Here is a 16679-nt window from a genome sequence, read left to right on the forward strand (position 1 = left end):
CCCTCATCATGTGCTTCTCTTACTGTACACAGCACACTCAATTATAACTACCCTTTTATTTACTACAAGCTCCCCAGGGGGAGGGCTGACTCCCATCTGTACATGGAAGAACAGTAGTGAAGCCTGGTCTCCTACTAGCTCTGCAACTCTGGGCAAGTTACTTAACCTCTCTGTGCATTAGTTTCCTCATCTGTAGAAGGAGACGATAATATTGCCTACTACACCGTGGGACGTGAGGATTCAAAGAACCGTACGTATAAAAACACTTAGAACGTTGCCAGGTAGCCATTTGACACCTGGCTAAGGTTACCGACGGGGATGATCATCATCGCCATCCATTCCCTCGTCAACACCCCAGCAGCATAAGGCAGATGCTGGGTGCTCGTTGGGTGTCCGCTGAATGTGATCGCCCTGTAAGATCTGAGAGTGTATGTGGCAATCACACAGAAGCTCAGATGAGCCGGGCATTAGCGCCAGAGGCTGCCAGTGCGGAAGCAGAACCTCACAGTTGGCCCTGAGATAAGACCACACCACACTTCTTGCTGTCCTTCCGAAGAAATGCCTGTCCTGCTGCCTGACTCAGTCTGTGGCCTGGCCCTCAGAGGACAAAGTGTAATAAAATGGTCAACTACCAGGAACTAGTAGGCACACATAACATACTGCTGGGCTAGGTAGAGCTACTCTTACTCCTGGACCTTCAGCCCCAACAATCTTCCCTAAGCTAAGGCCCCCAGAGACTGGAACATCCTATCAACTATTCAGTACAATCAACATCCTGCACTTCAGAGTCAGGCTGACCTGATTACAAATTCTGGCTCAGGCCTTTCTGGCTGGGTGACTCTGGGTAAGTGACTGCCCGTCTCTGAGCCTCCAGGCCCTCCTCTATCAAAGGAAGCCATGACAATAGTCCCATCAGAGGACTTATAAGGAGTAAATGAGATAATCCAACATGAGGAAGACTGTGCAAATTCTGGTCACATCATTTACAGAGCCAGATGCGGAATGCAATCAGGGGGCCTCCAGTTCAAGAGTTCCAAGGTGGGGAGAGAGAGCTTGGCGGCGAGCACAGGGCTCTGTGTGACCGCGCAGGTCCCAAGCGCCTGAAGATGGCCTCACTGGCCAGGCATGAAGCACATCAGTGCCTAACACAGACGTGGCATCCAGAGTTCATTCTTCTCTTCCTTTCAATGGAGCCAAGCAATAGTGATGCCAGAGTGGCAAAATTAGACATTGCCCATTTTTGGGAGAGGCTCACTTCATTCAGAGCTTCGCTTGTAGCCCAGCTGCCTCCTAAGAGGGCCGGCCCAGGTCCTGGGGGGCGTGCTTACCTCCCGATGACCAAATTCCTGACCCCAAAATGAGTGCAGGCCCTTTGAGTGAATGGAGCTTTTCCTCTCCCCATCTCCACCTCGGATTTACCCAGATGGGCTGGTTTTCCCAGCAGGACTAGCCCTCGATTCCTGCCCGCCATGGGTTGGTTGTGTGAACTAGCAGCCCACACACGTGTGCCTGGCTTGGCACCCCCACCCCCACTAATTATTATTAGATGGTGAGGTAGCTGCCAACATTAATGAGCAATAGAGTTCACATAAACCAACAATGGGATCGCCTACCAGTAATGTCTGAGGTTGGCAACACTGGCCTGAATTCTCACAAGGCAAACATCAGCTGGAACCCAGCAGCACGCTCTCTTCAGGCAGGGCATGTCTCACCTAGTTTGCCACAATCCTCGCTGCTCCCTGAGGCCTCACACCAGACCTGTTGTCCCCACCCCTGGCCCTGCGGGCAGCTCACTCTGGCCAGTCTACTTGCAGTCTGCCGGGGGTGAGGGGGACACTCTGACCCGAGGAATGAGCAGAACAACACGGACTTGCATCTTCTCACAGGGCCTCATCATCAAAAGCAAAATCATGGTTTAAGAAACTCCTGACCAGGATTCTGAGATCACTAACCTGGCTCAAGAGAAGAAGCTGCTTCTGGACAAGGAACCTTTCCTCGTTCAATACTTCTTTCCAAAGAGATTTTATTTTTCAGCCGATTAGGAATTAACCAGGCCACTGCTCCAACCATGCAACGGGGGCCATTCCTGTCAGTGAACTTGGACCTTTTTCATACTGATTCTAGGGCTGCATCTTGCTGGTCCGTGTGTGCCGGGATGAAATGGGATGGGGGTACCGACTAATTACACCCACCTCTCCCTCTACCTCCATGGCTGTGATAAAGGGCTGCTGGGAAGGTAGGAAGAAGGGAGCCAGCTAGCACTGGGACTCAGAGAATGAGCCTGCTTCCCAAATGTCTTCCAGATAATACTTAGAGCAAGATGCTAACTAACCTGCTCTGAACATTTGTAGAAGGGAGGCAAGGATTAATGACCTCCCATACCCCTTCCTCCTCCCAGCTTTTATTTCAGCATCCAGCAGAATCTGAGTAAAGTGCCTCCATTCTGCCTTTTAAAAAAATTAAAAAAAAAAAAAGAAAAGAAAAACAGTTTTCAGTGGCATATGTCATCACTGAATTAATGCTGTTTGCCTTTTACTGGCTTGGCTCTCATCCCAGTAGAAGCAAATAAAAACGGAGTACAATGTACTATAAATGCTACAGGCAGTGATACATCAGATGGACGCATCTGAAATGCTTCCTACCCCATGGTAAGGGCTCAACTTCTGCTACAGGACAACAACCCCTACGCTGTCAAGACTAAAACGAGCTTGGATCCAAAAGACCACGATCAGGAGTAGGCGAAAGCGGGATTCTTTCACTTTTCAGGAAAGATCAAGAGAAGGACAGACTACACAGTTATAATCTAGCCTGTGGTTCAATTGCGGGCAACTTGACTACGTTTGTTCTGAGTAACACCACTCATTAAAAACCACCCACATCCGTGAATTAAGACAGCTGCTTCAAAAAAAAAACACCCCAAAAACTGTGGTAAAAAAAAAAAACCAACACTTAAAACTTACCATCTTAACCGTTTCTAAAAGTGCGGTTCAGTAGTGTCAAGTGTATTCTTACTGTTGGGCAACCAACCTTCAGAATCTGTTTTTCACCAGCAAAATGAAAACTCAATGCCCGTTAAAGCAAAACTCCCTCCACCCCCCGCCTTTGCCACCTACCTTTCTCTCTCTGCCTCTATGACTTTGACTCTAGGCACCTCATCCAAGTGGAATCATAACATTTGTCTTTTTGTGACTGGCTTATTTCACATAGCATAATGTTCTCAAGGTTCACCCATGTTGCAGCGTGTATCAGAATGTTCTTCCTTTCTGAGGCTGAATGACATCCCATTGTATGTATGGACCACATTTTATTCATCCATTCATCTGTTTGGGTAACAACCCAAATGTGCATCCCTCGGCTACTGTAAATAATGTTGCTATGAACATGAATGTACAAATATCTCTTCAAGATCCTGCTTTCAATTCTTTTGGGTATATACCCAGCAGTTGGATTGCTGGATCATATGGGAGTTCTATTTTTAATTTTTTAAGGAACCACCATATTGTTTTCTACAGCGGCTGTACCATTTCACATTCCCACCAACAGTGCACAAGCGTTCCAAATTCTCTACATCTTCGCCAACGTTTGTTATTTTTCTGTTTTGTTTTGTTTTGATGGTAGCCTCCTGAAAAGGTGGCCAACTGAAAAGGTGGCTGGTTTTTTTACAGGGCCACAAAATTTGTCTTTATTTTTCTGGAGCCCCGACATGATCTAAACCATGATTGCAGAAACAGGACTGTCCGTTACAAATGCATATATTCTCCTGCAAGGGGACACAGGCTCTGTGCTCCCATTACCATGCCTGAGCTGGAGTAGAGCATCATGTGTTTCCATTTATATTACCACCCGGAGTTCTTGTGAATAAGCACTCCTTACCCCTTCACAGAGAGCTCACTTCATCACACTCAAACAATCAAACAATAGTATGTCGTGTCTCCTTCAATTAGGTGTTGGAAAACTGAAGATGTTTGATAAATCCCAATTTAATTCTAAGCTCTGTAACTACGCTGCTCCCAACCCTACCAAACTGCCACCTTTGCAGACGCTTCTTTGCAACATCATGTGGCTCTGCCATCAGTTGAGACAGAGGCTGCACACCACCTTAAGTCAGATAAGCACTACAACCTGAATTCCTGACCCAACCTTTTTGGAAACCTTCTTGTTCTCAGTGGGGTCTGGTTTTCCACACCAAGAGATGCAAAATCTGTCCTCGTTCAAAGATCACTTAGTGGGGAAACTTCTAAGAAGGGGCGTCTGGGTGGCTCAATGGCTGAGCGTCTGCCTCCGGCTCAGGTCGTGATCCCAGGGTCCCGGGGTTGAGCCCCACATTGGGCTTCCTGCTCAGCAGGCAGCCTGCCTCTCCCTCCGCCCATGTCTCTGCCTCTCTGTGTCTCTCATGAATAAATAAATAAGATCTTGAAAAAAAACAAGAAAAAGAAAGAAAACCTCCAAGGACCCAGATACTTTCTGGGAGGAAACAACCACCTGGCACTGAGGAACTCCATCAAGCCACTCCCAGCTAATGCCATCTGACGCTCCTAGGAAGATGACAGCCAAGAACAGGGACAAGCAGGATAATCTAAAAAACATCTCCAAGAAATGGAACCTGACCACCAAAACTAGCCCTGGCTGCAAACTCTTTGGAGAGTCCACACAAATGCCTGCCATGATCTATTTTAAATAAAGTGTGCTGCATTTCCCTCCACCTCCATACACTCCAGCTGAGTCTCATATTTCTGCCCTATTTCTGCCCAGGTTTGTGAAGACAAACCTGTCTTAGGATTTATTTCTGGCCTTAACTATTGCCTTCCTCGAGTGGACTTTGAAAAGGAAACTTCCTATTAACGTGATAAATCAGGGTTTCTCGACCAGAGCACAGCTGACATTTGGGACCAGGTGGGTCTTTGCTGTGAGGGGCTAGCCTGTGCAGTGCAGGCTGATCACCAGCATTCCTGGTTTCTACCCAAGTAGATGCCAGGAGCAGCCCCCTTCCCATGAAGCGTGACACCCAGAAATGTTTCCAGATATTACCAAATGCAGTATTTGGGGGACAGAAGCCTCTCTGGTTGAGAACCTCTACCATAAACGGAAAACCGCTATTTCTTTCTAAAATACATTTTCAAATATTCACTTAATGATTAACACGTCCTCTGAAATCATCTTGTGTTGCCGACTCGGGGAATAAGCTCAAAGCCAGAAGGAAGGCAGCGCCACGTGAGGAGGACTCCCCTGGACTCCGGAGTCAGGGGCCGTGTCTGAGCTCTGTCTTGTCATGGGCTGTGTTGCCTGGACATGTTCCTTAGCTTTCTGAGCCTCAGTTTACTCACTGGCCCAAGGCAACAAGGACAGCACAGCCCCCACAGGGGTGCAGTAGGACTACAAACACACATATGGGCTTCTAGCAGGGGCAACACCAGCATGGAACTAACGTTAACCAGCAATATTATTGTTTCTATAATTGAAGGTTTTCGAGGTGGGTTCCTCAGAGCTTGAGGGTTCCAAAGGGGTACCCCATGGGTTTGCCCAAAGGAGCGGTATGGTTGGAGCTTGGTGCCCTCCACTGTAGGGGTGTCTGGGTGGCTCAGGCGGTTTAGCAAACCACTCTTGGTTTCAGCTCGGATTGTGATCTCAGGGACACAGGATCGAGCCCCAGGTCGGGCTCCGTGCTAGTGACTCTCTCTCCCTCTCCTTCTACCCCCACCCCCACCTAAAATAAATACATCTTAAAAAAAAAAAAAGAAAAAAAAGGCAGAACAGGAGGCCAAACTGACTCTGACCATTCTTAGCTCATGGTCTGGACAAGAGGAGGCCAGGAGACCGTGGTAGGGGGCCCCGGAACTGGGCCATCCTTTAAGCACCTGGCTCAGGGCTGCCCCAAAGGAGGCAGCTGCAAACTTTCAGTGAATGAGTGTTTATATAGGTTCTGAGCAAGATTCAGTCTGAAAAGGGGCTTTCCCTGATTTCAGGAAACAAAAATGGAAAACGCTAGCACTAAATGATAATTAGATAGACTACGCCCACCTTCAAATGCTTCTGCTAGGGCATGCTTTACTGCACACCACCCCAAGAACATGTTATTGCATCAACTGGCTACTGAGGGGGGCCTGCACCTCGTTCTGGCTGGGGCTGCTCAGAGAGGAGCCAGGTCGGATTTCCATGCAGCACACATCCCATCGAGGGCTTCACACTAGCAGATGGTAGCAAATAGACAAGAGTGGCTGTATGGAGGCCTTTAATCCTTCCCATTGGCTTCCGGGGCAGCTGTAACTATAGCAATTAGCTCTACAGTTGAAGCCAAGCACCAGTGGTTTCTACCTACCCAGCCAGGGATATGTTTAGTTTGGCATATGTGAAAACAAAACAAAACAAAACAAAACAAAACAAAACAAAACAAAACAAAAGAAAGAAAGGAGAAAAAATAAAATGTTTTAAAAATTGGAACTCACTTAAAAATTAGGAGATTCTCTGCACGTAAGGACTTGGGTTTCTGGCTCACGAGGCATCTCTTCATTGGCTACAATCAGGGGACTGAGTGAGGCTGTCCTCTTTAGAAAAGACCCGGGCACTCTGGTTGGCTGTAGTCCTCACTATCCCCTAATATCCACCACCTGGGCGTCTTCTCTCACTGATACCACCTGTCTGACTTCTGTAGTTGTCTGAGTTTGCTACTTCTTCCACAGAAGGACTCCTCCTTCTGTGTGAGTTAATACTAAAGCTGCTACTCACAAGACTTAAAAAGATGTTATCAAACTTCAAGGGAATATAAAACGAGCCTTTTGGAGATGCTGGTCAAAGTGTAACATAGTCTGTAAATTTAAATGTTAATGCTTGTTCCAAAGAGGCTAAGTGGGAAATATCAGAAAGGGAGACAGAACATGAAAGACTCCTAACTCTGGGAAACGAACTAGGGGTGCTGGAAAGGGAGGAGGGGGGGTGGGGGTGACTGGGTGGCGGGCACTGAGGTGGGCACTTGACGGGATGAGCACTCGGTGTTATTCTGTATGTTGACAAATTGAACACCAATAAAAAATAAATTTTAAAAAAACAAAGGGGCTAAATATAGGGGTGCCTGGGTGGCTGAGACCGTTGTGTCTAACTCTTGATTTAGGCTCAGGTCACAGTCTTGGAGTCTTGGGATTGAGCCCCATGTCGGGCTCTGCACTCAGTGGGGAGTTTGCTTGAGATTCTCTCCCCCTCTCTGCCCCTCCACACCCAATCTCCAAAAAAGAAAAAAAAAGGGGGGGGGAATGCTAAACATTGATTACAATAATTGCTTTTACTCACTGTGAAGAAAAACTAAATGAGATTTACACAAATGTACACGCAATCTTTAAAACGTCACCACTAACATGAAGGCGATGGTGACTTTATTGAAAAAGTAAATGCCGGGCTGGAGGCAAGACAAGAAGAGGCGGGAAGCGAGGCGGCAGGACTCATGGACTGCTGTGGGGTTGGGGGTTTTCCACTCAATCACTCATATCCTTCATCAACCAACAAGCACACACATACTTCTGCTTAAACCAGGGGTCGGCAAATGCTGCCTCGCAGATCGAACCAGGCCCGCTGTCTGTTTCTGTAAACAGAGCTTTGTTGGAACTCAACCACATCTGCTCACTAACATATTGTCCTTCCTGGCTGCTTTTGTGCTACCTGGCGGGGTTGACGAGCTTCCACAGAGACCTTATAGCCCACAAGGCTTTGAGACGTGAACCTTCCCACTGAGATGAACCTGGTGAGGGAGATACTCCAGCTTACCAGTTTGGAGAAAGAGCACACAGTTCCTGGAGGTCATTTTGAATGTAAGCTCACTGGGGACCAGAATCTTGGCATGCTCTGTAATGTCCAGGGATGCTACAAAAGAAGCACCTTCTGGGGGCCTCCCCATAGTCGCCATTGTGATTTCGTGGCCTTTGGGCTGCGGATAGCAAGAATGACTCCATTTATCTGCACCCCCGCCTGCAACTGAGAGCTCTTGTTATTCCCCCATTTTTACAGACAAGAACCTGAGCAGAGACCATCTGAGCAGCCAGAGAGAATATGGGACAGAGGCTACTGGGGTGACCTGACTCCAAACACTACTCTGCCAAGATTGCACACGTGGATGCCTGAGGGTTGAAGCTGGAGACCCACATGCCCCAGCCAAACCTGAGGCTGCCAATCCCCAGGGTTCACCATGTGTTTCCCTTTCCCTGGAATCTGACTCCTATCACAAGGCCTCTTTTCCTCCCACCTGGAGCAGGTCCAGGTCCCCACTGCTCTCCAGTCTCTCGAGGTGTGAACACTCCCAACCTAAGCTCTCGACAGCCACCTTTACCGGAAGCGTGGGCAAGGAAGTGTTTAAGAGGAACAGGCGGAGAAGACTACCTCATCAGCGTCCGGAGTCCACAGGCAGAACCACTCAAGCATGAAGATCCGTATTTGACAAGGTCTACCACTAGTCTTTGGAGAAACCCCACTGGTCCAAGCCGCCACTGCCATCACCTCCTCGCTGGGCTTCTTGTGTTCACTCTTGCCCTCCCTGGATAACCTCCACAAAGAGGCCAGGGTGGTCTTTCACAAAAGTTAATCAGATGAGCGAGTCTCCCGCTGAAATCCACCACTGGTTTTCCATTTCAATTAGAATCAAATCCTCAGCATGGATGGTGAGCCCCCTCCTGGTCTAAGCTCTGTCCACCTGTGAACTCATCCCTCATCCCTCCCCTTCCGACTCTCTAGGGTCCACAACACACTGGCCTTCGGATTGCTCCTCGACCATTCCAAATTAATCCCCACTCTGGGTCTCTGGATCTGCTATTCCTCCTGCAGCCTAGAATGCTCTTCCATGAATCTTTGCATGGCTACCTCCTCATCGCTTGGGTCTCTGCTCAAATGTCATGCCTTGACCATTTGATGCCACGCTGCCCCCCTCTCCAACCCTCACCACTTACCGCTATTTGCTATCATTATGCACTTGTTAACTGGAATATCCTCAAGCTCCCCCACTGGAACATCAACCCTCAGAGGACAGAAGCCTGCCTTGACCTGTGTTCTATTCTCAAGGCTTCGTGCAGTGCCCCGTACACAATCGGTTCTCCATAAGTACTTCTTTTAATGTCTTCAAATGCAAGACATTCTACCGTCTCTCAGTAATTCCAAGAGGAAATGTCACAGTTCACGCAGGAATGGCATCAGACAGCTTTATAAGCGGCCCAATAATTCCTTCACTCGGCTCCACAGGAGGGTACTCTACACCTTTCTCTGAAACCAAGACAAACTGAGCAACACCCATCGGAAACCCAAACTTCTAAAAAACGAGTCCATACCAGCTTTAAGGAGGAACGTAATTCAAAACATGAAAATTTATTCTAAGTTGTATCTTAACATACGAGATCTCAGCTTTAGATGAATTTTAATGTTTACAAGTGCAAAAGCAAATAAATATTTACCAGTTGCTTTTTTTTTTTTGCACTCTTATAACTCCACAACAGCTTAGATGCAAAAAAAATTGTTGCTAAACATCTTGTAGTCTGGCAAAAAGAAGAATTTCTTATTAAGAAAACCCCTCACAACAATAACAACCCCCTCATGCTCAAGGCTGCCTCGCAGAGACTCTCAGGATGGTTCGTTAGGATCTGAGCGCAGGATAGAGCAACGCGTCACTATGGGTCAGGGTGATGGGGATCCCACCTCACGGCGGAGCCCAGACCAGCCATGCCCTGGTCTCACCATCCATAGCATAGGCTGGGTGATTCATACAGCAAACGGGGCTCTGAGAGCGAGCCCTATTTCTTGGGCTAGGATGGAGGGCTAACACCAGCTCTCCCCACACTGCAGCTCCTCCTGCTTTTGGTTTCAAGGGGAAGGTCCTTCCCCAGCCTGGCCCATGTTAGTCAGGACGGGTCCCTGCCCTCCTCATGATTCTCCTCAACAGGACCTTGCTTCTTTCCCATTACCATTCGCAGTCTTCAACTTTGGCTAGCTAGCTTCCTGGCTAGCCAGCGACTGGCTTGTTTGCTGCGCAGCGCCCTGCTTTCTGGCTTCCCCGCCAGGAGGCCCTGAGCATCCTCATCACCGCGTCCTGTGGACGGTCAGCAAGCCTCAAGAGGCAGAGGCTGTGCCTCCCCGGGGCAGCACACGCCCGGCGCCTGGCACCAAGCAGGCAGGCCATAAACACAGGCGCTGCTCTGAGTAAGTGAATAAGGAATGAAATCTTAATGAATAAACTTAAGATTGATGCCTTTTTTCATTCATTGGCTTCATCGCGTAGCTTGGTTTAAAGATTTTATTTATTTATCTAAGAGAGAGAGAGAGAAAGTGAGCGAGTACACAAGTAGGAGGAGGGCAGAGAGAGAGAGGGAGAAGCAGACTCCCCGCTGAGCAGGGAGCCGAACGCAGGACTTGATCCCAGAACCCTGGGATCACGACCTGAGCCAAAGACAGATCCTTAGCCGACAGAGCCACCCAGGCGTTCCTCATTGTGTAGTTTAAATCCTGGGAGTTATTCTGAGCTAAGTGGAATTTATCAGGAAACAAATATCCCAGTGGGCCTTATTTGAGCAACAAGAGAGGAAGGAGGTCATTCTTATTAGAATAAAATAGGGACACACAGACACACACACACACACACACCTTTTATGCCAGGGACATACACTATTTCAGGAACACGAAGCCCTTCCCGGAGCTTCATCTTCCATCCCATTTTTTTCTTTTTTTTCTTTGTAAAAGAGTGAGGCTGCCCACAGCAGCGTGGAGCCTCAAATGAGGACCGGGCCACTTACCGGGATTAACGGTGATGAATTTGCTATCCTCGGAAAATCGGTCCCCTCGGGACATGGGCCTTTTCGATGGCATCTGGGGCCTCCTGGGATCACTCCCTTCGAAGCGCTCGTCTGTGGCTGTGGGGGGCACTTGGGTGGAGGGGACCGAGCCGGAGGCCGGGCCAGGGCGGGCATCCCTCACGTCGTCAGCGGGCCGGCCGGTGGGGACGCCGGGGAGGTCCTGCCCGGGCCCGGGCAGCGTCTGAGGCCCGCCCGCCTCGGCGGTGCTGCTGGGGGACGAGGGCGTGGGGCTGGCCTCGTCCTGCCGGGGCTCCTGGGCGGCGTGGGGCACCCCACTCTTCTTCTTCTCCGAGTCCTTCTCCCCCTCGTCCTCGTGCTCCCGCTCCCCGTCCTCGCTCTCGCTCTTCTCATCCTTCTCCCCTTCCTCGGCGCCCTCGCCGTCCCTGGTGGGGGCCGAGTCGCCGTCGGGGCCCGGGGAGGCCACAGCCTCGGTGGTGGCCAGCACGGGCCTGACGGGCTGCTTGCTGGCGGGGGCGGCCGTGGGCAGGCGGGTGGGCCACACGGTGCTGGGGAAGGAGGGGATGCCACCGCCGCTGAAGCCCAGGCCGGCGAGGAGCGTGCTGGTGACCACCGAGGCCACGGTGGCCTGGCTGCCGCTGGACGACGGGCCCATCCCGGTGGCCATGGAGACGAAGGAGAAGGGGATGCCGGAGGATGTCCAGGTGGACGACCCCGAGCTGATGGGGGCCATGTCGGCTGAAGAGGCAGGAGACGCCGTGGGCTTCGGAGGGTCACCCGGGGCGGGGGGACAGGGAGGGGACAGAAGAGAAAGCGGCGTCAGTCACCAGGATTGGGAGGGAGGCCCTGCTTAGGACCCTTGATGGGTCTCACTCATCTTTTACCTTCCTCACAGGGTTTCTCAGAACGTGCTGCCAAAGAGGACACTGGTCATCCGTGGATGACCACCGCTGGCCTTAATGGTTTTACGACTACTTGGAGTGCATTAAAAAATGTAACTAGCCTATCAAACCCAATTTTTCACCAGTACGGCTTAAGAGGAAGCCAAGTGGCCAAAAAAGTAAGTGCCATGAAGTTTGGCGTAAAAGCAAACATCAGCTAAGTAGTAAGCTGGCAACATCGGGGGGTCGAACGATCCTGGGGTGATAGCGGAAGAGACAGGAGCCTTGTGTTCTCATAACCCAGGGGCCCTCGAGGAGAACACAGAGCAGTTAGGTCTAGAAAAGCCCTCCTGGCATGTGGCCACCCACATCTGGAGCCACGCTCAACACTGTGTGCTTTAGGGACCCGCTACAACCCTGCATCTTCGAGGTGGGCCCTTTACAACCTCTGCAGCTTCCGGAGTCTCTGGGTCCATCCGCGGCAAAAATCTATGCCCAGGTACATGGCAACAGGAAGGGTTCCATTTCACAAGTGCCAACTAGCTGCCAGGGCTTTCCACCCGAGCCAGGAGGCACACAGGATCATCGCCCCATTTTACAAGTCAGAAAACCAAGGCACAGAGATGTTAAAGGCTAGAGGGAGGGCTGCCTATGTTCGAGCCTCAGCCCATTCTTTCTACCACACTAAACTGGGGCTGACCAAGGGGTACCTTGGGGAAAACAAGAAATGTTGCTCTAAGTCATCCATTTCATTTTAAAGAATCCAATAAATTCTATCAGAATCCAGAATTCTATCCCATCATTTCTAGAGTTCAAAACAACACAGCCAGAACAACTTTGATTTCATAACGTCATCACCATATTTTAGTTAGGAAACTTTGCAGTTTAAGGATGGTCAGGTTAGCAAATGTTAGGTTCTGAAGCTGGTTAACGATATGGTGAATACCAAATAAAATAAGGCACCCAGGACAGAGAAGTCGGATGGTCTGGGCTTGAGTTGACGACCCCCTGTCTGGGGATGCTGAGTATGTGACTCAGTTTCCTCATCTGTAAAATGGAAACAATGCTAACACTAATCTCCTGGGATGCTTCAAGGAGTAAATAAAATAGTAAAATAATCTGTGCCAAAAGTCCAGGAAATGCTGGTACATTTTAAGCTGCTACTGTTATCACCAACACTGTGATTGATATTATGATTGTTACACTAGAAATGGCAAATCAATTAGGTATTAATTGAGGCCCCAGAAATATGTACATCCATGTAACCTGAAGAAATGACAACCTCTGAATTTTAGCATATGTCGGATGAAGGGCTCGGAGCAGATCTTTTGTACTTCTTTGACCTCCTACATTGTAATGATCCCACAGACAAATAATTACAAATCTGGAGAGTTTTTATCTTGATAAGAATTATACAGTATAACACAGCTGCTTTAATTCTGTTCCATAGGTTCTTTTCATGACCTACTGAATTATAAACAGCGAGAAATGTAATTTTTTCTGTATTTTCGCCCCTGGGCGAGCAGTTTAACAACATCATACTGCCACCTCGTGGTATCAGTTTTAACTGCACGTGAGTTAACAACAGGCCATTGACAAATCAATTAGTACCATCTGCTACTTACCACTCCTGTTTTAACAATTCTGGTCCCTTGGAATATTCGAGTAGTATTAGCTGAGAAACAAAGAAATTACATTGTAAGCAACACACCTTTACTGTTAAGCTTTACATATAATTTCCACATGTCACAAGATACTATTTCTCTGCAGATTTTTTCCCATTTAAAAATGTAAAACCTGGGCAGCCCAGGTGGCTCAGCAGTTTAGCGCCTGCCTTCAGCCCTGGGCGTGATCCTGGAGACCCAAGATCGAGTCCCACATTGGGCTCCCTGCATGGATCCTACTTCTGCCTCTGCCTGTGTCTCTGCCTCTCTCTCTCTGTGTCTCTCATGAATAAATAAATAAAATCTTAAAAAAAAAAGTAAAACCCTTCTTAGCTTGTGAATCATTAAAAAAAAAAACCCTCTAAGAATGTTGTATAGTTCATTGGCTCTTGTCTTAAGCTACCAGTTTTTTTTTTTAATTTTTATTTATTTATGATAGTTACACACAGAGAGAGAGAGAGAGAGAGAGAGAAAGGCAGAGACATAGGCAGAGGGGGAAGCAGGCTCCATGCACCGGGAGCCCGATGCGGGATTCGATCCCGGGTCTCCAGGATCGCGCCCTGGGCCAAAGGCAGGCGCCAAACCGCTGCGCCACCCAGGGATCCCTAAGCTACCAGTTTAATTTTTTTTTTCATTTTCTGTTTTGAAGTAAAATGTAAGTAAATATACAAATCTTAGGTGCATAGTCCAATTAATTTTCTCTGTAAACACCTGTGTGACTACCGCCCATACTGAAATACAGATGTTCTCTAGCACCTCAGCAGGTGTGCATGTGCCCCACTCAATACCGATCCCACCTTTCTGAAAGGTAGCCGCAATTCTGACGTCTGCCAAAGTTTTGTCTATCTTTGAACTTCATATAAGTGGACTCGTATTATTCCACTGTTCCTATTATCTTTTTAAAAAGTTGATTACTATTATTTTTAGTAATCTCTACACCCAATATGGGGCTCAAACCCACCATTCTGAGCTCAAGAGTCACACACTCTTCTGAATGAGCCAGCCAGGTGCCCCCCACTACTTATTATCTTTTTGTTTATAATTTTTCTTTTTTTAAAGATTTTATTTATTTATTCATGAGAGGCACAGATAGAGAGAGAGGCAGAGACACAGGCAGAGGGAGAAGCAGGCTCCATGCAGGGAGCCTGATGTGGGACTCGATCCCGGGTCTCCAGGATCAGGTCCTGGGCTGAAGGCAGCGCTAAACCGCTGAGCCACCCAGGCTGCCCTTGTTTATAATTTCTTATGTTATCCATTCAGTAATTATAATATGAATCTTTTTTTTTTATAATATGAATCTTGAACTTACTATAGTTTCCCTTAAATTAATATTTTTACTACCTCCTAAAAATGTAAGAACTATACAATGCTTTAACTCTATTTGCCTGCCTCACCTTTTGTGTATTGTCATTTTATTCTACTTAAGTTTTGAAGCCCTATAAGATATCGCCATCATTGCTTTAATTGGCCAAATTCTTATATGACCTCCATAATACTCGTTCTGGTGTTTGCTCCTGGCAGTTCTGTTTGGCCGTGTGCTGTTAGTTCTGTAAACAGTTTAACTTTAAAAAGACGTTTAATTGTAGTAAAATGCACATAACGTAAAACTTACCATCCTTTTGCGTAGTGTTAAATATATTTTCATTGTTGTGCAACCAATCTCCAGCAATTTTTCGTATTTCAAAACTGAAACTCTGTACCCACTAAACAATAATCCCCATGTTCCCTTTCTCCTAGCCCCTGGCAACTACCATTCTACTTGCTATTTCTACGTTTGACTACTCTAGATACTTCATGTAAAGCAGAATCATACATATTTGTCTTTTGGTGACTGGCTTATTTCATTTCACATGTCTGAGGTTCATCTATGCTGGACCCGTGTCAGGATTTCCTTCCTTTCCCAGGCTGAATAATATCCCATTGTATGCATATACCACATTTTGTTTATCTAGTCATTGCTGGTAGACATTTGAGTTGCTTCAGTATTGTGAATAATAGGAAACAGTATAATTAAAAAGAAAAACCCACCAAACACACAAAAAATAGTGCTGTTATATAAACTCAAAGTTTACTTCCTATATATATATATATACATGGTGCTGAAAAATTAGCAAAAAAAAATATTTAAAAATGCTAAAATCAAAATAAATGTGTACTTGTTAAGATTTCACCTAAACCAGATGTGGCAAATGACTGATAGAATTTTTTGTTTGGCCTGCAAGCTTTTTTAAAAACTGAATTTGTTGCAATAGCTTTCAATCTAAAAAAAAAAAAAACACACACACACACACACACACACACACACACAAAACACACAAAAAAACCAAAAAACAAACCAATTTCTTGCTTATCCTGAAAAATCCTCACACTCGGGAAAACTGAACTCTCCTTCCTGATGGGCATGAGCATCCCTCATGTCCCTTCGGCATGGACGGAGGATCTCTACCTTCGCATGGATAACTCTCCCCTGCTCTGTACAGGCTCTCTGTGTGGCCCCAGGGGCACCCATACCTTCAACCCCTGACCTAATGATACACTTCAGTTTGCACAATTGGAAAGTCAGACGTGTAAAGAGATGGACATGGAGAGGAGACTCCTCTAGAAGTCAGTACAACCAGGTCAAACACAGCAGCCTGGGAAGCAAACAGCGCTTGCCAGGGACTATCTATAACCCCCAACCATCTTATGGTTGTTCCAGGATCGATACTGAGCTGCTTCCGAGAGGTGTACCCCCCTCCCTTTGTCAAGACAGGTCTCCCAGGAGATCTGCTTTACCTGCCCTTTACAAAGGGCTCTGATTAAGGCCAGCAACTAAACAGAACGCAGCACGTAGGCTTTTCATTGATGTTTGGCAATTTCCACCGGGTCGGTTCAAGCCGTGGTGACTAGGAAGGAAGTTTCTCCAGGGCCGTTCAGATCAGGAGCCCTTAACCTGGTGCCCATGGGCCCGATGGGGTTCAGGGACAAGAGAAAAAAAGGCACCTGTCTTCCCACCACCCTCTCATCGACATGTGGACTTCCTCCCACCATGAAAGCAGGCAACAAATCTCAGCCACACTAGCGGGACCTGTGACGCTGTCTCTGATCTAAGTCAGATATTTCTACGCTGCCTTGTAATTGTCATCGCTATCTTAGAGCATCATTTATGTTCACCACTACTCAGAAATCACAGTAGCCAACAGACCCACTGCTTGTCATTCAATGCTTTAATTAAAAAAAAAAAGCATATATGACTACATTCCAAATTTGTTTGTTTAAAATATTTTGACAACTGCATTTGGACATAATTGGTTCCCTTTTCTATGTATTATGCTTATTTATTTTAAGCCATGCTGAGAGGATCCGTTGGCTTCAGGCTGCCT

General features: G+C 47.5%; 1 protein-coding gene across 3 annotated transcripts in view; it reads right to left on the reverse strand.

The window, feature by feature from the left end:
- The window catches only part of PTPRG (protein tyrosine phosphatase receptor type G), a 710177-nt gene that overhangs the window by 91567 nt on the left and 601931 nt on the right, over positions 1-16679 (reverse strand). For all 3 annotated transcript variants that reach the window (XM_055343664.1, XM_055343663.1, XM_055343665.1), the window contains exons 11-12: positions 13279-13328; positions 10755-11535 (exon numbers count right to left, since the gene is read on the reverse strand). In XM_055343664.1, the coding sequence (XP_055199639.1) occupies positions 10755-11535; positions 13279-13328 (831 nt within the window). The remainder of the gene's footprint in view (positions 1-10754; positions 11536-13278; positions 13329-16679) is intronic.

The sequence above is a fragment of the Nyctereutes procyonoides genome, unplaced genomic scaffold (assembly GCF_905146905.1).
Source record: "Nyctereutes procyonoides isolate TBG_1078 unplaced genomic scaffold, NYPRO_anot_genome, whole genome shotgun sequence".
NCBI lineage: Eukaryota > Metazoa > Chordata > Mammalia > Carnivora > Canidae > Nyctereutes > Nyctereutes procyonoides.